The sequence below is a fragment of the Lissotriton helveticus genome, chromosome 6 (assembly GCF_964261635.1).
Source record: "Lissotriton helveticus chromosome 6, aLisHel1.1, whole genome shotgun sequence".
Taxonomy (NCBI): Eukaryota; Metazoa; Chordata; class Amphibia; order Caudata; family Salamandridae; genus Lissotriton; species Lissotriton helveticus.
This window is the reverse complement of record NC_136067.1, coordinates 1,497,330,052-1,497,356,889: the sequence shown is the minus strand read 5'-3', so window position 1 is coordinate 1,497,356,889 and position 26,838 is coordinate 1,497,330,052. Positions and strand designations below refer to the sequence as shown.

Sequence of the window (26,838 nt, the reverse complement as noted above, 5' to 3'; positions counted from 1 at the left end):
CTCGATGGGATCTGCGCCATGGATCAATTAAGTGGTAATCTTGCTTTATTTGGTCTATAAAGTTTTTAGTCTTTGGCTTTAGTTGTTTTTTATTTTTATCTGAAGTGTTCTTTGCCAGATCTTGAATGTAATTAAAATCCCCCCTAAATATTAGGGCCTGTGGACCCTCTAAGTATATCATTAATCCTCACAATAGATGTAGGGTCATCTATAATTGGTGCAAAATAATTGACAAAATTTAAGATGTTACCATTTATACTAACGGTGACTACTAACCATCGACCATGCGGTTCTCTCAGAATTTGGATAAACTCCCAATCTAGCCCCAGGCTAAAATATATAGCAGCCCCTCCTATTGACATCCCTGCTGAGGCAAAATACACCTTAGAAAAAGATTTAGGGATAGAAAGTTTCGGAGTGTTTGTTTTAAGGTGGGTTTCGTGAAGGAAGAGGACTTGTGGTGAAAAAGAAGGTAACCATCTTATAAACCTACCGTACCTTTGCTTATTCAATACTCCATTTACATTTACCGAAATAGTTTAAAATCCATCTCTGAGATTGTTACTTAGAAATTGCAGTGATCCGTTCAGTATTCTATTTTCCCAAAACCTACCCACCATGATTCTGCTCATGTTTTTCTTTTTTGCAACCCACACCCACCTACTCCTACACCCTCCCAACTCCTCCTCCCCAGAAGATGGGAAAAGGCCTGCAAAGCCCATCTCCACCCTCCCCCAATTAATTCCCCTGTGGGGTGCCATGGTGCTGCACTCTTTGTGACCTGTCCTTTCAACCTAAAGCAGCCTTTCACATTAAGCTTAGTGCATCCTTTCAGTTTCATAAGTCTTTATTTCGATTATCAATCATAAAAGACAATATATCAAAGACGGGATAGAAAGAAGATTTGATAAAAACAATCATCATTACAATCATCATTTAAAATGTATTAAACAGTATAATAAAGACTTTATAAATATGATACCACATAAAACATTTTCCAAATTAATATACATTTGGGTTCCTAGTTCGAATAACCCATGCCCACCCAAGGAATTTTGCAACGGCAACCACTACCAGTTCAGAAGTGTTAGTACGAAAAATCTTCATGGCTTCCGTGCTCCCTTTAATTTCTAGCCTACAGCAAATAGGCCTGATCCATTTCAATCTTGGGGCATGATATGCGGGACAGGCAAATAGAAAATGGCCCACACTCTCCGGATGGTCTAAGCAGAAAGGGCAAGTATCATTTGAGTTGGCAGACCACTTTTTTGTAAAAGAGTTAATGGGTAGTGATCCAACTCGGAACTGGTGGTATAATTTCCGGTCGAGAGTCTTAGTGATCACATCCCAGTAACTCTCTAGGGAAGGAGTCACTTTATGGGCCAAAAAAAGACCTGTTAGGCTAGTGGCATCAGACTGAACAACAGCTGTATACTTGACAGAAGCCCAGTACAGATCTTTATAGTCCTGTTTAGACGGGAATGTGGAAGTCCCCGGGGAGGCTCAAAGCTGGTTTAAGCCCATCTCTTCCAGCACCTGTTTCACTTCCCTTAGCCATGCAATGTTTGAAGCACCCCATAATGATTTTACCTCGGCTAGTTCATTGGCGAACAGGCTAAGCTCAGGAGAGGTCCAGAGCCGTCGCCACAGCGCCACCAAACGATACAGAGCCAACTCATTAATGGGCTTACAGCCCAAGTCTAACAACAAAGGTTTAATAGGAGTAGATTGTGGGAGGCCTGCCAGATTCCGCAAAAATTTATTTTGGGCTTTGACTAAAGAGGTTAGATCTTTAAATCCCCAAAGGCCGGCACCATTCAGAGTGGCTGCATTTATTTTTGCTTCGTAGATCTAGACTTCTTATGCTCCTGGATTAAACAACCCGTGAGGCGTACAAATTTAAGATATAATGCCTCAACCTGAGGTTTCCAGCAAAGGCGATAGTCTAATGTCACGCCCAAATACGTCATTATCTCCACTTGTTCAATGCAGGTACCATTTAGACTAACCGAGCTTTTAATGGGGCAGTTTTTGCTAAAGACCATAAATTTGGTCTTACCAACATTAATTTGGAGATCGTTTACCTTGCAAAACTCATCAAACCTGTTGAGTGCTGTCTGTAGCCCACTCCGGGTTTTTGAGAGAAGCAAGGTATCGTCCGCAAAAATCAACATCGGGTACTTTACCCCGCCCAAAGATGGGGCATCAGTCGGGGTGTCAGAAAAAAACTTAACCACCTGGTTGATAAACAAAAGGAAAAGAGTAGGGGCCAGCACACACCCCTGACGGACGCCGCGTGTTACTGGAAAGCTATCCGTCACCTGCCCTTGTTTTCCCCATCTCACCCTGGCAAAGTTATCCTCGTGTAGCCTAACCACCATGTCCAGGAGTTCTGGCGGCAGGCCCATAGATCTAAAAGCAGCCCACATTTTCTCCCTTGGCACAAGGTCGAAAGCCGACTTGAGATCCACAAAAACGGCATAGATTGCTCCTCCTCCCAACAGAACAACCTTCCAATACAACATGGTAAGTCTGAAAAGCTGATCTATTGTACTGGTGCCTGATCGAAATCCGGCTTGCATTGGGGAGAGAATGTTATCCTGTTCCATCCACCCCTGGATTCTAGCAAGGACCATCCTAGCAGCTATTTTTTGGATTGAGTCGATTAAACTTATCGGGCGGTAATTTCCCGGGGACGATCGGTCCCCTTTTTTAAAGATTGGTAAAATTTCCGCCCCTTTCCAAGAATCCGGGATCCTTGCCCCTTTAGCGATGGCATTAACAAGCATGGTGATGTAGGGAATCCAAATGTGTGTGTTGATTTTAAAAAGGTCTGCCGGTATTGCATCCATCCCTGGAGCTTTCCCTGATTGTACTATACTAAGGGCCTGCTCTGTATCGGATGTGGTAAAAACGAGCGTGAGACTAGAATTAGAAGGCGTATATACTCCCTTCATCTGCTCTGTATATTGATAATCAATATTTAAAGCCCTGAACTGAGATGAGAAAAAGGCCACCCAGTCATCAGGAGAAACATGATTAACTGGTATTCGTGAGTCTGTGTTCATACCCCACTTTACAATTTCCCAAAACTTAGTTTGGTTAGAAGATTGACACGCCGAGAGAAGCTCGGTCCAGTGGTGTTCATCCCACTCTTTCTTCGCGACCCATTGGACTTTTTTATATCTTTGCCGTGCCATTTTAATGTCACCAGTGACTCGAGTTTTTATCGCCCTGATCAGACTGCTATGCGCTGCCCTACAACTCTTGTTATACCATTTGTTTTGCGAGCCTGGTGCCTTTCCTTTCCTTGGATTTGATGGTTGCGTTAAAAGGGTTTTAAGTTTCGAAAAGCATTGGTCATGCAGATCACTAATCTGAGGGATGACCTCCGAGAGAGATGGGAGAGCTTTCATAGCAATCAATGTTGCCGAGACTTCCTTCTCTATGTCATTTATTAGGGAAGGATCTTCGACTACCCTGGCCCATCTAACCCTTCTTCTGTCATTTGTCAAAATAGCCTCGGACATTAGACAGGGGTTTTTGGGAGGCCCGCCACTATCACCTTGAAGCTTCAAACCTAGCGAGAGGGGGTTGTGATCGCTCTCTGGGCAAACCACGACCTCCATATCAATCACCAGAGACCAAAATTCTATTTTAACTAAGATGTAGTCTATACGGCTCATGCTGACCCCATTGTTAAAGGTGGGATGCCCTGCCTTGTCAGAGGTTGTGCGCCCATTTACTGCTCGCAGACCCCACTCCAAACACAGCCCTAGCCAGAGGAGTGCCGCTTCAGTAGCCTTTACTCCCTTGTTTATAGATAAAGGTGGGATATTCCAAACAACGTCTTCTGCTGTCCCCAAATCCTTACCCACACTAAATAGGGGTTCAAACGAACAATTTAGATCCCCGGCTACGAGGATAAATTTGTCATTACCTATTGCCTCGAGAAGCTGATCTAGATCGTCCATGATGACCGGCCGACGACCACCTGGACGTCCACGGGCATAGATGTTTATCACTACAATATCCTGTTCATTGGCCCTTCTAAGCTTAATTCCTAGTAGATCAGGGTTAGCTACTGAAATTTCTGTCGGTCTGTACCCAGTGGACTGCCTCACCCAAACCACTAAGCCTCCTGAGGCTCTGCCCTTAGGGCCCTGGATCGCTGGCTTGAAAAAATTAAGATACCGGCGCTAGAGGGCGCGCTTACGGAATGGCTGCCTAGACGCGCAGCTCCCGTCCCTTGGTACAAGATCCTCCACTGATCCTGCGCCACGGGGTGCTGATTCACCCCAAAAGTTCTTATCCTGTGTCCTAGCATCGTTCTCCACACCCGGTCCAAATTTGGAGGCTCTGCGTGCACCAGAGCCGAAGATACGGGCAGCTGCAGCGTCGCCGACTCTGCCACTGGAACTGAGGCAAGCGCCCGTCCGGCTGCCATCTTCACGCGACCCTGGGGATCGCCACGAGGCTGCAGGCCGCTCTTCGTCGCCACGGCCTGCGGACCCACTGAGAAGGAGTGCGGCGGTCGCTGCGCAGGTAGGAGACGACTGTGGGCCCTGCCTCGGGCTGGATCGCCCCCCCCCCCCTCCGATCGCCGCTAGACCCTCAATGCTGGTGCTAGGAGGGGGGCTGCTCTTCACATGCCGGACGGTGCTCCGACCTGCCCGGACTGCTCCCCGCTTCACTGACGGTGCCGGCTTGCGCGGCGCGGCTTGGCGGACCTGCAGGGATTGGGGACTGCCCCGCCGCGCTGGCACTTACCGCTGGAGCGTGCTCCTTGCCTGCGGACCCCTGCGCCGTCTCCACGCCAGATGGCCCTGTCTGGCTGAAGATTTGCTGTATCTCTGCCCTGCGTGGAGGCCCTGTGTTACCCCCCTGTGAGGCGCTTCCCGTGAGACACGCTATCTCGCTACTGACCGACGCTGCCCATCCTGCTGACCTGGATCCTGTTGACCTAGGGCTGCTGTAGACCCTAATGCCTGGGACTTGTTCTCCATTGGCCCAACACAGCTAGTGACCTCAACGAGGCTTGCATATCTCTGCTCGGACGCTCACGGGCGCTTCACTAGGGCCTGGGGGGGTGCACACCGGAGGGGCTCAGCGACGTTTCTCCTGCTCTGCTCTATCAGATCGTGCTGCGTTTGGATCCACCTGCCCACCCCCGACCGCCCACTCCTTACGAGGCCTGTACTCCTATCGGACTGCCCTGCTACTGCCCGTCCGGATTTGTGGTCCGTCGCTGGGAGTTGCCATGGGGCGACCTGAGAATCGCCAGCCTAAACTGAGCTTTGATAACGCGCGCAAGAGCGCTAAATCGACGCAGATGAACCCAGGGCCGAGCACATCTTCTCCACAATCCAACCCCCCGCCCCCGGCCCCGGCGGCGGATCTTACAAGCCTGATCCAAGAGATGCGGCAGGGTTTCGCCACTGTCGTGGAGAAGGTGGATGGGGTCACGGCCCGATTGGATGCCCTTGTGCACAAGGTTGACCGCCATGAGGAACGCCAGTCAGTCACAATACACTTTATTCGATTTTTGTTAAAATCATAAAAGACAGGAAAAATACATACATTAAAAACATAGCAAAGGTACCCACAATTCATTTTATATTTCCAGAGTGTCCGTGAAAGAGTCACTTAACTAATCTCCATGAGATAAAAATAAAGTTACAGTTAATACATTAATATTTAGTTTAGAGCAATACAGTTCTAGGGATTCTTTTATTTCTTCCTCTGTAAGCGGCTGTTAAAAAACTTGCTACACAAAAAGTGACGTGTGCATCTGGTAATCTTTGAAGATAAAGCAAGGCTGGTCTCACTTGTATGAAGCCGAGAATTTTCAAGAGGGGAATTAGATATTTTCTCCTCTCCGTGTCATAAAATGCACAAAAAAACAGAAAATGAAGTGTGTCCTGATTAGAAAACTGGTCACACTCACACGGTGGTGAATGCTCCGGTTTGCCCCACGTAGGGAAGGAGCCTAGTAAGTAGTGGATCAAATTCATTCTAAATCTGGTTAGCAAAAATCTGTGCAAGGGTTTAGAAACATATTGCAGGTATGGTTCCATCGAGGGGGAAGAGGACAAAACCAAGTGTGCTCTTACTACTGGTTTGTTAACTTCAGAATCCTCTCTCAATAAGCGTGTCCTCCCCTGGAATTCCTTCTTGATCCATGCAATGTCTGCTTTCCTGATTATTGACGGTGTTGAATATAAATCAGGTCTCCCGAGGGCAGTGAATGATGACTTTATGTATCTCAACCAAGGTATGTTCATTGCCCCCTCCCTTGCAATCACATCTTTAAGAATTGTATGATTTAGAGACAACTCTGTATTTAACCAGGTATTGGCCCAAAAAAGTAAGGGGGCCAATTTCAATCCATCTATAATATAGGGTAGGCCAACTTCCTCATGTATGGAGTAAGTAGGTGTGGAGTTTGGAACCGACAGGATTCTTCTAATAATCTTATTCTCTACCCTTTGCATACTATCCAAATTGGTATAACCCCACAAAGCTGCACCATATGAGGCTATCGAAATGCATTTACTTTTATACACTTTTATCACAGCTTCCATTGGTTTGGCCCCTAATCTTTTAGTGAAATCCATCAGGGCTGCTGTGGACCGGGCTAAAGAAATATGCTTGGCCTTAATTTGCGGGACCCAGGAGCCCTTCTCGTCAAACAGGACCCCCAAATATGGAAAAACAGGGACCCTGGAGAGAACCTCGCCTTTACAGAAAAAGGTTTTTGTGTGTGATTTATTTTTCTGCGGGCCCACAATCATTGTGTGCGAATTGGTCACGTTAATTTTTAAATCTAGTTTAGCCATAAAGGAACCAAAAAGCTCCAAGAGGGTCTGTAGACCAATGCCCGTGCGGGCGATGAGAACAGCGTCATCCGCATATAACAAAGCCGGAATCTGCTTCCCACCTACCCGCGGGACATCAGCGTTACCTGCTAACAAGGACTTTCCTAGGTCATTAATATAAATGGTGAATAAAAGTGGGGCCAAAATACAGCCTTGTCGTACACCCTTATTTGACCTAAAGCTGTCAGAACATCGCCCTTCCCTAGTTACCCGGACCTTCGCAGTAAGTCCTTGGTGCAAGCTTGCTATAAGGGCCACCAAGGAATCCTCGATACCAAGCTCACGGAGTATAACCCAGAGCTTGGCCCTATTAACCAAGTCGAAGGCCGAGGAGAGGTCCATAAAGGCTAGATATAGTGAACCCTCCCCGGCCACCGTGTACTTAGATATCAGGAGATGTAAATTTGAACATTGCTCTAAGGTTCCCCGTTTTTCCCTAAAGCCGTATTGAATCTCTGCGAGGCCCCCACAGAGCTCCAGGTTTGATCTCAATTTAGTCAATAGTACTCTGCCCAGAATCTTAAAGGCAGAGTCTATTAAAGAAATTGGACGGTAGCATCCCGGATTCTCCCTATCTCCTTTCTTAAAAATGGGTACTATGACAGATGTATTCCAAGTTTCTGGAAAACATCCATCATTTGTTGCCCTAAAAACATTTGTGAGGACTTTAGACCAGGTTGTTGGGGCATATATAAAAAAGTCTACCGGGACTCCATCTGGTCCCGGAGCCTTATTCTTCGAGGAGTCCATTATAGCTTTATATACCTCCTCCTCACAAAATTCTACTGCCGCTAGCCCACTGGGCAGTCCTATATCGTTTCCATTCACAGAGTCATTACCGCCATATATATTGTTAAAATGATCAACCCATTTCTCATCACTGATAATGCAGTCCGAGATTGTGTTAGTCTCCCCAGAAAAAAATTGATTATTTATAATGTCCCAGAATCTCTTACTATTGCGTAGTATATCCACATCAAGCAAGTCATTCCAGGCATTTTTTTTAATTGTGTTTTTCCTATTTTTAATAGCCAATTTATACTCCCGTCTTAATTTAGAAATTAAGGTTTTATCCCTCGGTTTTGCTTTGAGTGCATTTTTCAGGTCTTTATGGGCTTTAGAACAATTTTTATCAAACCACTTATGAGGCTTGGGCGGCAAATTGGATTTGGGAACTGTGAGTTCCTTAACTATTTGTGAACAAATAGAATTGAAAGCTAAAACAATCTCTTTACTAGTGACATTTTGGTCCAGACAAATACACATGGCATCCTCTATCTTTGGGCTCAGGGAAGCCATGAATGTTTCCTGAACTACCTTACCCCACTTAAGCCGTCTGCCCTGGTCGCTGGGCACCGTCGATGTGCAAGCCCTAGGTGAACCCAGGTGTTTGCTCCATAAGTCACTCCAGTGAACCTGAGCAGAGACTGGATTATGGTCACTGTGTGGGGAGGCAATTACCTCATATATCCCCATCTTAGGGGTTAAACCCTGAGAAACGAAAATGAAGTCTATCACAGACCCACTTTCAGACCCTTTATAAGTGGGCAAAGATTCGTCCCTACCAGTACTAAGAGGTTCAAACATATTAAGGCTAGCAAGAAAAAATTCAAGCGCCTCCCCCGCTTTCGTGTGAACAAAGTGCAGATTACCACTTATAGTCTGACCCTCCAGGTTGCCTAAATTACATCTTAAAACACATTTTTGAATATTAAAATCGCCTAAAATTATGAAATCGAAATTAGTGCAAGATTTTTGACTGTATTCGTTAAGAACATTTTCCAAGTGATCCACGTGGGCTGTATCTGTCTGTCTAACCCAAGAATTATAAAAATTTGAGACCACTAGGACCCGCCCTGGTGAGATTGTCCACTCTACCATTAAAATGTTTGGGGAGCCCGACTCTAGTTGTTTAAACGTCCCTGCCAGTTTAAGTGAAAAGAGAAGCACTAGCCCACCCTTGGCTCTTCCTGCACTACTTGGGGTTGCAGGTATGGTGAAACTTGTGAACCCGTCCAACCAGAAAGTAAGTGAGGTGTCCCATGTTTCCTGGAGGGCGATTACGTGGTTGTTGGCTATGAAGTCTATCCATGTAGGATCTGTTCTTTTGGCTCTAGTGCCCGCCACATTCCAACTGAGGAACCGACATGGAATGAGTTCCACCTCCCCTAAGGAAGCTAAAGGCGGTGTCTGGGTATGTATTGGTTGTATATGAGCTACAGGCATAAGATCCTCCGCCCTATCTAATTGGGATTGCAGAGCCGAGTGTCTTAGCCCCTCTGGTGTTTCAGCTTGGGCACCCTTTTCTGTGATACCCTTAGAGGCCTTACCTATTTGTCAATCCACCCCCTCTAGGCCATTTAAACAGTTAAACCGATTATAAATTGGAAGGAAAGGTGCCGGTCTGCCCAAAAGTGGCCAGGGATGAGAAGACTGGTGACGCCCACTACTTCTGACTTTCTCCCATCTATCATAATTTGGGAGTGGGTAATGTGGGCTAAGCGTAGTAGGGAAGAAAAAAGACACACGGAGGGTATGGATGGTGGATTCCCTTGATATATTCTCCCCTTGGCATATATGCGACACCGTGCCCCTATCCCTGAAACTCACCAAGATGCAGTCCCCTGTAATGGATTTCCTAGTTCTCCCCACCCATGGAACCCTTCTTACCATTATGATCTCGTTGTTAAGGTGTCTCGGGAGGGGTCTATTTTTATTTAGCCACTTAATAACCCTGGTTTTTAGGGCACAAAAATCCTCTACTTCTCCCTCATCAAGTGGCGGGACCCCTGCCATAACTACTGTGAGATCATTAGTCTCAGGGGGTAGATTAGGTCGACGGGATCTTGCTAAGGGCATTTTTTGGTGGTCCGGCGTGTTATTTTCTATCGTATGGGCCTGAGGTACTGATACAAGGGGGGGGTTAAGCGTATAAAGTAAATTGGTAGCCACAGGATTAGGTTTTAGGGATTTTTGGGGGACTACCTCTTTCACAGCCTGAGATAGAACTGGCACTGGGTTATCTACCCTAGGTTTTAATCCTTGCGAGGCAACAGAAGTGGTAATGGGTGCTAAATCGCTTTCCTGTCGGCCACCGCGAGATTTCAGGCTTCCCAAAGTGGCCTCCAATATGGTTAGTCTGATCTCGATCTTCTTTACGCTTTCACTAATCGGAAGTAACAGTGACCTTAGAAGAAATTCCAAGTTTCCCAGCGGCACAACAGATAGGGGGACATTGACACTACTAATTCCCGGATCTGTGCTCGAGGTGGGAACTGTAGCTTCCTGAACATTAGACGGGTGTGACGCTACCAGTGGTTTTACTGTGGGTATAGAATGTTTTTGAGATTTGCCAAAATCTAGGTGTAGAGTCTTGGATTTACTGCCACCCTGCACTCCCTTTGCCATTCTCCTACGTTTTTTTGGGGGTGGTCCCGGGATTACTTGTGTGATGGCTACTTTCAGTTTGGGATGTCTATCTTTATGTGCAATTGGCGGTTGTGAAGTTAAATCCGTAACCCCCCTAACGGGACTAGAACTGATAGGTAAAGCTGTGCTTGTTATTTCGACTAGGGAGTTGTTCGTGCCCTCCCTTAACAGGAGTGGAATATCCTCAATTCGGGTTATCTCCTCCCTTAATGTCATTGATTGATCTCCCATAGGGGTGTTTTTCAAGTTGTCCACTGAACGTCTACGTTCAGCCCTTAACCTTGACAAATTTCCCTCTTTATCCACCTCCCCCACAGCCCGTGAAAAATAGTTTTCAAGAGTCCCACTTTTCACTCCTCCCGGCTTTTGGGGCGTACTCTCCCTTGTCGGTGAGGGCATGATTAAGCTCCGGAAGGGTCAGTCAGATATGCCTCCCAGGGCGGGTACAAAATATATATAAAAATCCGAAAAATACCTGCTAAAAAGGGAAACCAAGAGGGTAAGCCCAGCCCGGCCTACTCCGGCCGATGACGGCCTTGGACGGTCCCGCCCTTGTCCCGGGCTTCTCCCGGGACGCTCCCGCGCGCTCCCGCGCAGCGGTCGTTGTGTTCCCACTTATATCTTCATTGACGATTGGATGGCTGTTGGGGGCGGGGCGATGAGGGAGAGCGGCCCCAGGTGTTGCGGGCGTGAGGTAGGCTGGGACTCTTGGGAAACTGAGTCCAGCCCCTCCTGCTCGCAGCCCTCGCAGCCCTTCGCCCCAGATGGAAGGTGAAAGTGCCTCTGGTCGAAGCGGGACCCGCGCAGCGGGTTCCGCGAGGCGTGGGTCTCTAGATCAGCCAAGGAAGTCCGCAGGTCCGCAGGTCCGACGAGTCGGCAAGTGGAATGAAGATTGGTGTCCCACGCAGAATAGAAAGTCCGTTCCTTTTCTGCAGCCTGTTGGGGGCGGGGCGATGAGGGAGAGCGGCCCCAGGTGTTGCGGGCGTGAGGTAGGCTGGGACTCTTGGGAAACTGAGTCCAGCCCCTCCTGCTCGCAGCCCTCGCAGCCCTTCGCCCCAGATGGAAGGTGAAAGTGCCTCTGGTCGAAGCGGGACCCGCGCAGCGGGTTCCGCGAGGCGTGGGTCTCTAGATCAGCCAAGGAAGTCCGCAGGTCCGCAGGTCCGCAGGTCCGACGAGTCGGCAAGTGGAATGAAGATTGGTGAGGAACGCATTACGGCTGCGGAGCAACGGATCTCCGACAATACAGGCACCACCGCGACCCATACGTCACAATTGGCCAGGATGGACAACCTGCTACGTGTCATAGCGGCAAAGAACGAAGATTTGGAGGCACGAAGCCGCCGCAACAACGTGCGCATCACGAACGTGCCGGAATCCACGGCCACGGGCAGAATGGAGCTCTACGTGGACACTTGCTTAAAGGGTCCATAGGAGAGGACGCTTTTTCTCCTCAGTTTATAGTGGAGAGGGCCCACCGATCACTGGCACCAGTGCCCCAGCCTGGCTTACCTCCTAGGCCTATAATAGCGCGGCTTTTGAACTATCGTGATCGCGACACGGCCCTCAGGGCAGCCCGGACTCAGAAATCACTGCAGTATAATGGGATTACGTTCTCAATCTATCCTGATTTCACGCCGATGGTCCAGGACGAACGGCGCAAGTTTCTGCCCGTAAAGAAAAAGTTGCGGGAAGCCCAAATTGACTACGCCCTCCTCTATCCGGCGAAACTACGAATTACCCATCAGGGTAAACAGCGTTTCTTTACCAACCCGCAGAAGGCCGAGGACTTTTTAAAATCGGTCCGAACAACGCGCAGAGGCGGAAATGTGCCTGCAGAGGACCTGGAGAATGCTGATTTACCCCCTGGACAACAAGATAATTAACTATATTTGCATGGTAAATGCACAGTGCCGGCCACAACGGATGGCCCTCCATCAGCGTGTAGAACTTTTGTGACTGGAGTGCTGTGAGAACGATGGACCTGCATGGACACTGCACCCCAGTGGTAATGTATGCCAAGGACCACTCCCTTGGCCTTAGTCTCCACCGAGGGTGGTACAGTACTGGAGCTAAGGACCAGGTAGTGGCAGTGCGCACTCTATGCTCTACCCCTACTGGGTGTTCCCCATTACTTGGTTGTGTTTTTTGGAGTTGCTTTTGCGGTTGAAAGGGGGGTGGGGGCGGGATTGCGAGGGTGGGATCCATGGCTTCTGGCATGTTTGGGATGCTGGGGTGGGTGGGGGGAGGTTGGATTTTACGAGGCTTCTGTTGCTTAGACTGTATTTTTATCTGCTGAACTGGTGTTTCTTTGGGTGGGGGCGGGGCGGCCGGGGCACTGTCATTAGGCCTGCTAGGTCACTTTCACATATAGACTTTCTGCACCCATGGCGGTATCGAATGCGAATACTAGATTGACGTGCTTATCGTGGAATGTCAGGGGGCTGAACAATGCTAAGAAATGCAGAAATGTCATTGCCTATCTGAACAGACATCATGTGCAAGTTGTTATGTTGCAGGAGACGCATCTGCCTGCTCAGGGCGCTGCCGCTTTTGCGACGAAATGGGCTAGCACCCGTGTTTTTTCCTCTTACTCGACCTATGCCAGAGGGGTTGCGGTGCTTATTGCCCGCGGAGTGCCTTTTCATCATCTCGGAGAGGCAATGGACAGGGAGGGGCGGTATGCTTTACTGTGGGGACGGGTTGGCCGCGATGTCTATGTATTTGTATCTATGTATGCACCGAATGTTGATACTCCTGCCTTTTTTTCCACATTGTGGGGGAAGATTGTAGCTGTTGGGGCAAGACATGTTATATGGGGTGGTGATTTCAACCTCGCACTGGTGCCCCCCATGGATAGGGCGGATGGTGTCAGCTCCTACAAGCCCAGGTCCAGGGAGACGCTGGAGGGAATCATGGAGGAGGGTGGTCTCTTGGATGCCTGGAGACATCTACATTCCCAGGGGCGGGAAGGGACACACTTTACCTCTCACACTGGGACATGGGCGCGACTTGACTACTTCCTAGTTAACAGAGAAGCTGCTGCAGAGTTGTTAAGAGTAGAGCACCTTCCTAGAACCTTTTCCGATCACAGTCCTGTGTCTATGCAATTCAGCATTCCCGGATGGGACAATCCACGACCTCAGTGGAGACTGCGTCCTGATATACTCTTGGACAATGTCTTCTGCACTGAACTGGGGGAGGAGATAGCAGATTTCTTCCCTAGAAATAAGGGCTCGGTAGAGTCAGTTGAGCACATCTGGGAGGCTTTTAAGGTCACCATCAGGGGCTTCTGCATCTCTAAAAGTCATGGGGTGCTGCGTGATATCCTGCAGTCCATTTCTACACTGGAACGCGAACTGCGGACTCTGGAACACCGCATGATCACGGATTCTGACCCACACTTACACGCCACCTTTAGAGAGACACTGTCAAAATTTGAAGAAGAGGCGGCCAGGGAGGTGAAATACCGGGGTAAACACTGGGTGGCCCGGAGATATTGTGAGGGGGATAGGCCCGGAAAAGTGCTTGCTGCACTCACACGACCACCACGGGTGCACAACACTATACTGGAGCTTATTGATGACACCGGCACGGCTGTCAGGGACCCGGCAGAGATACTATCCGCATTCACAGCACACTACTCTTCACTCTATACTTCTACAGCACAGGTACACACTTCATATGCTGCCTACCTTAACGATGTGGCGCTGTGCTGGCTCAGCGATGGGGACAGGGAGTTTCTTGCGGCTCCCTTCGAGCTGGATGAGATCCGTGAGGCCATCATGTCCCTTCAGAATGGCAAGGCGCCGGGGCTCGATGGCTTACCGGCCGAATTTTATAAAACCTATGTTGACATAATGGCACCGGTGCTCAGTGAGGTCTTCACGGAATCACTGGCCGATGGGATACTTCCCTGCTCTATGCGTGAAGTGGCGATCACCTCCCTTCTGAAACCGGATAAAAACCCTGCCACTTGCGATTCGTACCGCCCACTGTCCCTTCTAAACTGCGATGTTAAGATACTGGCCAAAGTCTTAGCTACCCGGCTGTCGCTGCTCATGACCCGGATTGTCCTGCCTGATCAGTCTGGCTTCGTGGCAGGAAGATCTACGTCCCATAATCTTCGCACCCTTTTTACCTTGCTTCGCACGGTCCACCCCGACACCCCTATCGCGGCCGTGTTCCTAGATGCCACTAAGGCATTCGACTCGATCGAGTGGCCATACCTGTTTTCGGTTTTAGCCAGCATGGGTTTCCCCAAATTATTTCTCTCTTGGGTTCGACTTTTGTATACGGACCCGACGGCGAGGGTGCTAATCAATGGCCGCCTGTCACAACCAATTGCACTCACTAGAGGCACCCGTCAGGGATGCCCGCTCTCTCCCCTGCTATTTGCCATCGCGGTCGAACCACTCGCCTGTCGTATACGGCAGTTACACCGAGCGGGGGCAGTGCACTGCCTGCAGCGGCAAATAGATGTATCCCTCTATGCTGATGATATCACGCTCTACGTTAAACATCCCGAGACGCATCTCAATCCCCTGCTTCGAGAATTCATATTGTTCGGAGGGGTGTCGGGTGTCCACATCAATTGGGCAAAATCGCAGTTTTTCCCCCTCACGGATGCGGTGCATGCCTTCCCTCTCGATTACCCACTGGAGTGGTGTAGCGATGATCTTAGATATTTGGGAATTCGCATATCTCGCGATAAAGATGAGACGCTCCGTGCCAATTATGGAGTGGCCGTGACCAAATTAACGGCTTCAGTGGACAGGTGGGTCACGCTACCACTCTCCATGGCGGGAAGAGCCTCACTTATAAAAATGGTGATATTGCCCCGCTTCCTGTATCTTTTCCTCAATATCCCCTACTACCCTGGTGCCTTTTTCTTCAGGACGCTCCGTGCGGAGCTGCGCAGACTTTTCTGGGGCGGCAAATCCCCCCGCTTAAAATGGTCGACGCTGACCCTTCCCTACGATAGAGGAGGTTTTGACATCCCTAATTTTGAAACTTACTACCAATGTGCACAGGCACACTTTGCCTACCATTGGATGGCTCCAACTCCTTTCATGCCACACATAGCGGTGGAAGACTGGATTGTGCACCCTATACCACTCAACGGACTGCTACACTGTCCTGAGACATCCATCACCACTGCGCATACCTCAGTTTCCTGCACATTAGATGCGTGGCGTCGCATCGCTAGACACCTGTCGTGTCCGATGCCCTACTCTCCCAAATTACCGCTTACTTATCACCCGCAATTATCTCTCTTGTCGGAACGAGGTTTCCGTCAATTATGTGATAGGTTACTCATCGCCCGCTGGGGCGACCTGTTCCATGAGAGTAGTTTCAAGACTAAGGACCTGTTCTTTAAGGCACAGGAACACACCACCCTTGAACTCTTTTACTATATTCGGCTGCGTGCGGGGATGCGGGGCATCTTACCTGATTATCCCAATGAACCTGAGACCCTAGCGCCACTGCATTTCCTGTTGGGATCACAAGACGGGACCCACTTGGTCTCTGGTCTTTACCGCCAAATCCAAAGCGCGGCTCCGGAACCGGTCTCCAATGCTCGGCTACGGTGGGCTGCTGAACTTGCCCTCGATGTCACCGATGAGCAGTGGAACTACTGTTGCACGCTCACCGCTCGCGTCTCCGCTAGCAGCAGATTGAAAATTATTCACTACAAATTCCTTCAACGGATATACTATACTCCGGCTCGGAAATATAGGTTCGGGCTAGCTGACAGCGACAGATGTGAACGCTGCCATGCCGACCATGCTGATTTCCTACACCTGGCATGGGACTGTCCCCAGGTTGCTCATTACTGGCAGCTGGTTGTGGAGGCTATCGCGGAGATGGTGGGTGAGACGGTGCCCGCTGACCCCTTGATCGCCATCCTCGGATACACAGTGCACTTGCCTAGAGGATGCAGGAAATTTGTTGACACCGCCTTGCTCTTAGCCAAGAGACGGGTTGCTTGTCGCTGGGGCAGAGGAAGGGCGCCCAAATTTAAGGACTGGCTTACGGACTTGACTTATTGCCAAGACCAACACACTACTTTTGCTGAATTGATACCCCCTTCTTGTAGGCCCAGGGATATTTGGGAACCTCTGATGCACTACCTGCTCACGCGCTCGGATGACGATGCACGATCGGATGATCTGCCTCCCCCTCCTCAATGCGCTGACGTCCCTCCCGGAACGCAACCTGTCGATACCTCCTGCATCGTCTGACTTTCCTTGTCCCCATGCGCTCTCATGCCCCTGCAGCGTCCTGAATGACCTGGGCCGCTCTCTCTTGGCCTGACCCACACCCCCCTCATGATTGGGCATGCATATCCTATTTTTTCTGCATCCACAGCACGCCTCACACTACTGCTGAGTGACACCCCGTTATAATTCATGCTTCTATGGGATGCACCTTTGCAGACCTCTGCCTCACTGGGTTGCAGTCCCGGACATTAGCTCCCCCATGGGCTGCGGCCTGCCTGACCCGCCTTGCTACACCACCCTTCATTGGAACTTTCACACGGTCTTATACAGCCTCATAGTTGTTACCTAAGTTGGGAAGTTTTGGTTCCTGTTTGACAACAAAAAACAAAAAAAAAAAAGGAGAGGGATTTCATCTCTCGACTACAACACCCTGTTCAACTGCTGCTCATCCTTGCTTGTCCTACGCCCCGGGCTGCAGAACCAGCGTCCTGTATGTTTTCCTATACGCCGCCGGGCCCCCGGGATGCCGGCTTCTGGGCTGTGTACTGTTCATAATTTTTGCTGCCGGCCTCCGGGTTGTAGGCGGATCGAGCTGTGTACCATACTCTGTTTTCTCCAATAAAGCAGTTTGAACCCCAAAAAAAAAAAAAATTAAGATACCCTGCCCGATATATGGGGTCAGGGGCCCAGCTCGCCTGAAGGATGACAATGTCAAAGGTGTCGATAAAACCTGCCCGTTCTTCAGAATCAATTAGACCCTTTAATCCCGCAATATTCCAGGAAACGACCTGGAGCGGCCCTACCTGACTAGCAGATGTGTTAGACTCGAATACACACAAATCCTCCTCTGTTATTACAACCATTCCAGGAAGGGAGCTAGATGTCTGGTTAGAAGCTATTGAGCTTACAATATCACTTTCTTTTCCTATAAGACCCTCAATAAAACACTGTTCTGGGTTGTATGCCACCAAGTTGGTACCTTTAGCTTCTATACAGGTATTTTCTAGCCCTTTATCTAATTCCAGTCAGTCAATACCTTCTAGGCCGGACAATGATTCGAACCGGTTTGACAGACAGGGATAGAAAGGGGAATGGGGTATCCTCTCTATCATGTTCCTCCTTCCAGATCTATGCATTGGGAAACAATTAGGGCGAGGTGCACCAGGTCTTTTGGGATAAAAGTAATTCAGACCCAGGGACTGCACATCTCCCAACCTCCCAAACCTGGCCTCCCTACGAATATGATCTACCACCCAAGGGTCCCGAAAGTTTATAAGAATGCAATCGCCTTCTAAATCCTTCATGCAATAACCCACCCAATCAACTCTACGAACGGTCAGAATCTTGGTTGAAGAGGAGGGTGGGAGGGGGCGATTTTTATTTAACCAGAAAGCGACCTTATTCATAAGATCGCCATGGGATTCAGAATGACCCTCCCTTAGGGGCGCAACACCTGTAAGGACAATGGTATAAGGCGTAGCATCGATTGGTAGGTCCGCTGGCGGGGGTCCCCTTTTAATGGTTTTCTTAGAGAGTTGAGTAGTACTAGCCATTACACGCCCAGCAGCAACACCGGGGTTCCCTGTGGGCTGAGAGGGAGGTTTAGGCTTGCCCTTCTTAGAGGGAGGGGCCTGCATATTAGTTGCTTGTTTAGAGGTACTAGGTTGAGGCTGGCCACTGGATTTAGAGCTAGCCTTCTTATGTATTGAAGCGTGGGCTACGGTGGACGAAAGTGAATTAGGGGCATTATTAAGTCCCGACCCATTGAAAATAGTATGGGACTGCCTGACAGGTGGGGGAGCTTGAGCAGGAATTGGATTTTTTCCCTGGGGCTTAGTATTACCAGAGATGGCAGGAACCAACGGTACTGCATGATCGTTCACCAATTTTTTTAGTAAGCAGGAATTAGCAGTTACCAAGTTCTCAAGACCATCTAATTTTAAATTAATCAATCTGGTTCTTTCTAACACCGGCAACAAGAGTGTCTTGAATAGGACTTCCATTTTTGCAAGTATGTCAATGTCACTACTACTCATGCTTATTGGGCAAAGATTTGGGACCCCTGATGGAGCAATAGGAGAGGTGGCAATGGCACTAGAAAATAGAGGGGACTGGGGGCCACTCGTTATATCGTGATTATTAGCGAGCAAAGATTGGCAAACCGTTTTTGGTATTTTAGACACACCCCCTCTCTGCCGTCCCTTATTTCGCTTCCTTTTACCAGGAAGATTACTAATCGGGGAAGCCCCTTCGGTGGACGAGACTATCAATGAAGGACTGTTTGACAGCACACTACCCTCCACCCTACTCCCAGAAGTATCGACGTTAACAGAGTCTATGCTACAGAGCGACAAGGAGGGGCCTTCAGCTTCACAGTGAACCTCCACTAAAAGAGGAACCATGTTGGGTTTGGAAAGGGTAATGGAGGGGGTAGCGGGCTGGTTGCAGAAGCAATAGGCCCCAGAGATGAACGTTTACCACTAACAAGGTCTAGTGATAGCCTTTTCTGTACAAAGGCTATCTCTTTTTCCAAAATTCCCGTGGCCTTGGTAATAAAAGCATCCAAGGGACCAGAAACCACCCCCTTAGAGGTCTGTAGGGTAACAGAGCGATCCTTACCCGAGCGTAGAGGCATACCTAGGACGGATAGTTCAAGTTCAAGAATTTGTATAGCGCACTACTCACCCAGAGGGTCTCAAGGCGCTTGAGGGGATGAGCGGTGCATTATTTATCGAAAAGCCAGGTTTTTAGCTGTTTTCTGAAAGAGAGGTGGTTCTGTGTAACACAGAGGTGAGAGGGGAGAGAATTCCACGTCTTGGCCGCTAAGTAGGAGAAGGATCTTCCTCCCATGGTGGATCTATGGATGCGCGGAATTGCGGCGAGGGCTTGATTGGATGATCGTAGTTGGCGGGTGGGTATGTAGAAGGATAGTCGGTTGTTGAGGCATTCTGGACCTAGGTCGTAGAGGGCTTTGTGTGCGTGGGTGAGGAGACGGAATGTGATTCTCTGGTTTACGGGAAGCCAATGGAGGTCTTTCAGGTGGCCGGAAATGTGAGCTTGACGGGGGATGTCCAGTATGAGTCTGGCTGAGGCGTTTTGGATGCGTTGGAGTTTTTTCTGTAGTTTAGCTGTGGTTCCGGCGTAAAGGGTATTTCCATAGTCCAGTCGGCTAGTGACCAGTGCGTGGGTGACCGTTTTTCTAGTATCGGTGGGGATCCAACGGAATATTTTTTTGAGCATGCGTAGGAAGTTGAAGCATGAGGATGAGACGGCGTTGACTTGTCTGGTCATAGAGAGGGAGGAGGCCAGGATGACGCCCAGGTTACGTGCATGATCAGTAGGTATGGGTGCCGTTCCCAGGGCTGGGGGCCACCATGAGTCGTCCCAGGCAGAGGGGGATGATCCTAAAATGAGGACTTCCGTTTTGTCCGAGTTTAGTTTTAAACGGCTGTTCTTCATCCACTCGGCTACTTCTTTCATTCCTTTGTGTAGGTTGGTTTTGGCTGTGTTAGGGTCTTTGGTGAGGGAGAGTATCAGCTGGGATCAGGCTATACAGGTAAAAAATAACACAGCATTTATAGCAGGGTGGGTTAAAACAACAGAATAAGTATATCGGCAAACCGCTGTACCTAATGACAAATAAAGTGAAAGGAAATAAAAACCTAAGTCCAAGGTCCAGAGGGGGAGGCCCAACCCAACCACGACCGACCACGGACGGCCACAGACGGCCCCGCCCTTGTCCCGGGCTTCTCCCGGATGCTCCCGCGCAGCGGGAGTTGCGTAATATTTTATAGGCACTGTGTAGGAGTGGAGGAGCAGGCAGGGAGAGCGGCCCAGGTGCAATCAATACGGGCTGGCGGGCGCTCCTGGGAATTGAAGTCCCAGTCCCGCAGCTCACTCGCAGCCCTGCTCGCTGTGTTCACACCCACAGTCGTTTTACACTTCTCCAAGACAATGACCTCCAATGGTGATGTTAAAGCCCCCACGAAGCGGGACCCGCGAAGCGGGTTCCGCGAGAAGTAGCTGGATTATCAGCGAGGGTTCCAAGTGTGCAGAGTCCCAGCAATGGCAAGTTTCTGGCAGCAAAGCGTCCCGGTGAGATCCCCAAAACAGGGGCTTAAGTGCGCGTTGGTGGGGAGGAGCAGGCAGGGAGAGCGGCCCAGGTGCAATCAATACGGGCTGGCGGGCGCTCCTGGGAATTGAAGTCCCAGTCCCGCAGCTCGCTCGCAGCCCTGCTCGCTGTGTTCACACCCACAGTCGTTTTACACTTCTCCAAGACAATGACCTCCAATGGTGATGTTAAAGCCCCCACGAAGCGGGTTCCGCGAGAAGTAGCTGGATTATCAGCGAGGGTTCCAAGTGTGCAGAGTCCCAGCAATGGCAAGTTTCTGGCAGCAAAGCGTCCCGGTGAGATCCCCAAAACAGGGGCTTAAGTGCGCGTTGGTGGGGAGGAGCAGGCAGGGAGAGCGGCCCAGGTGCAATCAATACGGGCTGGCGGGCGCTCCTGGGAATTGAAGTCCCAGTCCCGCAGCTCGCTCGCAGCCCTGCTCGCTGTGTTCACACCCACAGTCGTTTTACACTTCTCCAAGACAATGACCTCCAATGGTGATGTTAAAGCCCCCACGAAGCGGGACCCGCGAAGCGGGTTCCGTGAGAAGTAGCTGGATTATCAGCGAGGGTTCCAAGTGTGCAGAGTCCCAGCAATGGCAAGTTTCTGGCAGCAAAGCGTCTTTTCATTTTGCAGTGGAGATTTCTCTCAGCAGATCCTGAGCTTCCTCTATATCTGCAAACATATGGAACATGCCTCTCACTAGCACCCTTAACTTTGGCGGCTGAGCTATTACGGCCTGAGCGCCCTGTGTTTTAAAAAGATATAGTAGTTTAACAAACTCTTTTTGTCAACGTGCGACAGCTGCAGACATTTGTGTGAAAATCTAACAACTGGAAACATCATTGATCGAAAATTGTTTCTTCTGGACACCTTTACAGAGTATCTGCTCTTTGATCTGGTAGTCAGCAAAGTTAACTAGAATTGTTTGTGACAGTTTTAAATTGGGAAATGGGTGCAAGGACTCCTGCTAATTCTGGTAGAACATTCTTCTTGATAAAGTCTAGACCCATTGAAGAGTGTGGGTCCCTTCGCTCCCCTCTGGGACCCCCTCGATACACAGGTTTGAGCGTTACATGTGATTCTCGAGCTCTTTATGTTTTCTTTCGAGTAAAGTTTTTTCCTTTTTAACTAAGTTCACCTATTGCTGCATGGTGTTCATTTGGTCTTCAAGCTGTGCAATCCTAGATTCTGCCTCTTGTATCCTTGCTTGAAAACTACTCACTGCCTCCTCGATCTTTGAGAGGTGCTGATGAAGAGATGCTATCTCATTTGCTTGAGTTACCTTGAGCTTTCTTATTTCATCTAAAATAAGATTTAGCATAGTTTTAATATCACATTGCAGGAGAGTTCCTTCTTCTTGGAGTTGTTCAGACTGCCTGCATTGGGAACCTCCAGTTTCTTTCTGTGTCCGTGCTTGCTGCCATATGACAGCTGGTCCTTCTCTTCTTAACAACTGGAGCTGTGGGTGTGACTCTCCATAGCTGGACCCCTCCTTCCAAGCTCCTTTCTAGGTTCTAGCGCCTCCTCTTCAGAGCTCAGAGAGATAGAGATTATAGTGGACTGGACCGTGATTTTTTGGCTGTGTTCTGCTCTTGCCGTAGCCGATGCAGCCTTAATTTGGGCTGATCGTGTTTTTGCTTTGAGGCTTGCGGCTCAATCCACCTTGGCCATTATTAGTTTGAGTTTTAGATGCTTTCCCATTCTTTTAAGTCAAACACGCCTTGGAGAACGGGGGAGGGCGAGGACGAACACCAGCAAAACCAACTTCCCTCTATCACAACCAATGCTCAGGCGTATTCGCTCCTCCGGTATCACCCCCTTTTTTAAATAAATGTTTTCCTTTTTTAATCGTCCTTTTCCCCTCCTCCACTCCTACTCCTTTTGGTTAGCGAAGAAAAAAAGTGTATCCTCCAGCTACAAATTAATGAGCGACTATGAGCGTGCGGGGGTCCACAATCATTAACAGCTTTTAGGAGGGGGGAAGCGCATCCATTCCTTGCTTCTTTTCCTCCCCTGATCTTCTTTTCTACTCCTCACAGTGCAAGCCTTCCGACAAAATGTTGGGGTCTTTTGATGAGTTAATTACACTAAACAGCCAGCAGGCGGGCAGGCAGGCTCACCTTTTAACTACTTCACGGATGTGGCGCTTCACCGGCTCTCATCCCATCCGGGCCAGCCGTCCGTCACCCAAAACCGCAACCATCGCTTTTCTACAATGCTCTCAGGCATGAGGATCGACCTGTAAACGCAGCAAAATCCTCTTCAAGGCTATCTTTGGCCGAGCCTCGAGAAGCGCAACATCAACGAGGCATGCTGACAGTGCCTCAGAAACTCTCTACCTTGCCGCTGAAGCAGTGGACCCGGAAGTGAATATGACCTCAAGACAGGGGGAGGAGCATGACGGTCACTAGCAGCGACACTCTACGGTCATGCCGTAACTGCCACCTGCTGACCACCTTTAAACTGTTCGGAGTGTAATAGTTTGTGAAGGGGGGGCTCTCAGCTAAGGTTGAATGCATTGATTGATGTTTGTGGTACTGGTGGGCAGGTGCACCAACCTATGAACGTGTCCCGGGTACGTTGGCCCATCTGCTTCTCCCCCAGATGTACAATTGAACTGCTCCATTTCTTGACGCTCTACCTTGATGTAGATCACTGTTCCTGAACATTTTGCTTGCTTATTGTACCCTATGATATTATGTATTGTTTGACTAAATGCAAATTAATAAAATATTTTGAAAAAAAGGTAGTAACTGAAATTGTCTATTTTGGTAGTGGGTGTGCACAGACTCGTTTTCTGATTGGTTAGATTTTAAGACTCTGGGGTGGATTTTTGTTGTTTCACTAAATGTCTTTTGCTTCAGTATTCATTTAGAAATTTATTTTAATGATTGAGTTCATTGCAACATTGCAAGATATGATAAACTGGATCATGTCTCTTGTGTATGGTAAGCAGTAAACATTTACTAGCCTGGAATATCCATGGATTATATGTAGACGTTCCTCTTATGAGTACAAGTAATACTACAGGATATTTGAATACACTTTATTACAGGACATTTTGAATCTTTTTGCAGAGACTTTAAAATTGACGGTGCTGCTGGTGAGAAAAAACACATGAAAGGAGGAGGTGCACATATATCGATGGGTGAAGGGTATGTATATCATGTTTTTATGCTAAACAGCCTATTCACAGGGAAATACATTTACAAAATTGATAACCTACATTTCACAATAATCTCCTCTGGCGCTATTGTTACTGTAGAACAATTTTTCTGTTTCTTACAATATCAGAAGTAACTGAGCAATAACTTCTACTTACACAAATACAGAACAAAGTTCTACACAATAACAAAAACTGTGTGTGGTGTGGCTTGACTGCCTAAGATGGTGGGCACAATTTGAAGAGGCTCCAAATGCATGCATCATCCTGTTGATTCCGACCCCTTCGGCACACGGTTTGCTCGGTTCTTGGGTACAAGTGTGCAGAGGGAGTAATGAACCTCTGCGGCGGCTGCTCATGCTTCTCCAGGTACACAGACTTGGTGCATGTCTTGTGGCTGGGATGGGAAGGAAGGATGGGTCTGGATGTATAAAAGGCCCCTGGGACAAGAGAGTGGCCAAATTGGCATCCAGGCAGGAGTAGGCTGGGAGTGAATCCAAGGGTCCTGTCTACCGTTCACAGGAGAACTCAGTTTGGGGGTGGGGCACCAGCTGTCATCCTGCATTTTGACATGGGCTGTTGCCTGACCTTTTTTAACAAGAGCTGGGCATGGGGTGGAAGATTCCCCTGGGCAGGGGGTGGAGGTACCGGATCACACAATAGCAGGTTAAACAGCGCTGGGGCTAAGACAAAACCTTGTTTACACCTTGCTCAATGTTTTGTATCTTTTCGGAGACTGCAGTGTTCTTTCCTAGTTTAACTCTGGCCCAGGTATCAGAATGAAGTAATTGAATACCATGGAGTAAAGCTTCGGTGATATCCCAGGTGTCAAGCTTAAACCAGAGCAGCTGGCTATTGACCTGGTCAAAAGCTTTGCTCTAATTCACAAAGCAGCAACAAAGAACCTCTTTTTCCTTATCTGCTTTGTCACAAGCATTCTGATAGCCGCAAGATTGTCAATGGTGATGTTGGACTTGGCCCTTCTGGCAGGTTCATCCCTAAACTTTTTGCTTTTAGTATGTGATCTGTGTTAGTGATTTTTGGTCTCTGCGCACTTTTTCCCTGTGTCCCAGAGTAAAAGTGCGTGCGTGTAGTGAGGCTGGCCTGCCCTCCCATAGGAATGCATGGGGAATGTGTGTGTCCATGTTAATTCCTGATGTGTGGGGAGTGAAGGCTCGAGTTTGGTATGTGTGAACTCGTGAGATTGAATGCTGAGCAATGATATATGCGTCGTGTATGTGTCTAGTGGGGAAGTGCCACTCCTAGACATTGGTGTTTGTGTGCAGTGAGTGTGCTGGCGTGGGATTGACTGGAGCTGGCTGGAGAGCCTGGCTCCAGGAGTCTGGATGGGTCTGCCCGGTGGTGAGTGGAGAGATTAGCATGAGTGATGTGAGGGAGGGGTGCACCTGGGTCCTGAATAGGGCTGGGCTTTCCCCACACAATGCTGGCTCCGCCCCCTGTGGTGCGTCTATTGACCCTAGCTTGCCTGGTGAATGGAAAGGGTGGCTGGGGAAAACAAAGTACTCCAAAACCAGCTGCGACTGGTTTCTCCCCCACCCTGCACCTACAAACAAAGGATTTACCTGTATAAAAAAGGGGCTGTGTCCCCATGAATGTTGTTCTCATCCAGGATCCTATCTGAGGGGGGCTGCTGCTGCTGTTGGGCGCCAGGAGGACCGCCACTTGGATTTCCTCCCTGCCTGGATGCCCAGTGAGCTGGCTCTGGCCCAGCCTTGCCCCCTGCCTGCCTCCAGAACGTTGCTGGAGCTCTATTTTGCTGATAGCGCCTGGGAGCGCTGTCTTTTACTTATAGCGTCTGGGAGCGCTTTTATTTTGTCCTTAGCGCTTGAGAGCGCTTCACTTGTTCTCAGCCGGTGCCCACCCGGCATTTGCCCTGTTTATTGGACGATTTCCATTAATATTGAGTGCCCACCTCGATTTATTATTTATTTCAAAGAAGCCGGTGCCCACCCGGCATTTGCCCCCGATTGCCGCCGTAAAGCTGTCCACGGACCGCCGCGCTGCCTGCGGCGCCCCGGAAGTCCTTGCACGGAGGGCAGCCGCGGAGCGAGAAGGAGCCTGCAGCGTCTTGTCTTCGGCGAGGCGCTCACGAGGGAGAGAGCCCCACCCGCTGCCGGCGAAGAAAGAGGAGCCGCGTCACCACCGGGGCTCCCATGAGCGAGGGAGAGCCCCGGTCTTCATGCTAGTGCCCGCGCTGCCTGGGGAAGAAAGAGAGCCCCGCGACCGAAGCAAGAACGAGAGAGGAGCCCTCGCCTGCAGAGACCCGGTGAGTGCAAGACCCGGGTTGTTGGGCTCAGGGAAGGGCGGGGCTCCTCGCACCCATCACAGAGCGGCCCCGATTGGCAGTGGCCCGCTCCAACGATATTTCCCACCTCGGGGGCAGCAGGCATTCCGCATTTCGAGCCCACGAGGGCTCCGGGGCCATTTGTTCACTGAGAGCCGGTGAGGCTCCCCGAGCGGCGCTCCAACGAGTGGGGCATTTCTTTATTGAGATCCTGAGAGGCTCACGGGGCATAATTGCTTGAAGCCCCGAGGCCCCAGTGGGCCGTTTGCGACCCCGAGTCCCCAGAGGGGGGACTCCAACGTTCAGGGGCATTGCTTTGTCTAGAGCCCAGCGAGGCTCCGACCTGGGGCATTGTTGATTTTGAGCCCCGAGGCTCCAGGGCCCCATTGTTGTTTTACGAGCCCTGGGAGGCTCTTGAGTGCCATTTTGTTTGTTTAGAGCCACAAGGCTCTTGGAGGACACGCTGTGTTTGGTCCCATTGTTGTTCTTGAGCCCACGAGGCTCCAACGTTGGCCCCATCAGTGCTTACAGCTGCCCAGCACTTAGTGGGCAGTTGCTACGTTTAGGCTTGTTCTTGGCTGCCTGCGCAGCCTGCCCTGACATTTTGGACTAAGGGCATTTGAGCCCTTGCGAGGCCTGTTGGCCTGAGGGACAATTCTAGTGTTGTGCCTATGCGCACCTTGCGCAATTTGTGATTTACTTGCTAATGTAATTTCTGCGTAATTGTTATT

General features: G+C 49.5%; 1 protein-coding gene across 1 annotated transcript in view; it reads left to right on the top strand.

Moving 5' to 3' along the window:
• LOC144762755 (uncharacterized) overlaps positions 1–26,838 on the top strand; it is an 842,179-nt gene that overhangs the window by 670,231 nt on the left and 145,110 nt on the right. The window contains exon 30 of the mRNA XM_078648006.1: positions 23,717–23,794. Within this exon, the coding sequence (XP_078504132.1) occupies positions 23,717–23,794 (78 nt within the window). The remainder of the gene's footprint in view (positions 1–23,716; positions 23,795–26,838) is intronic.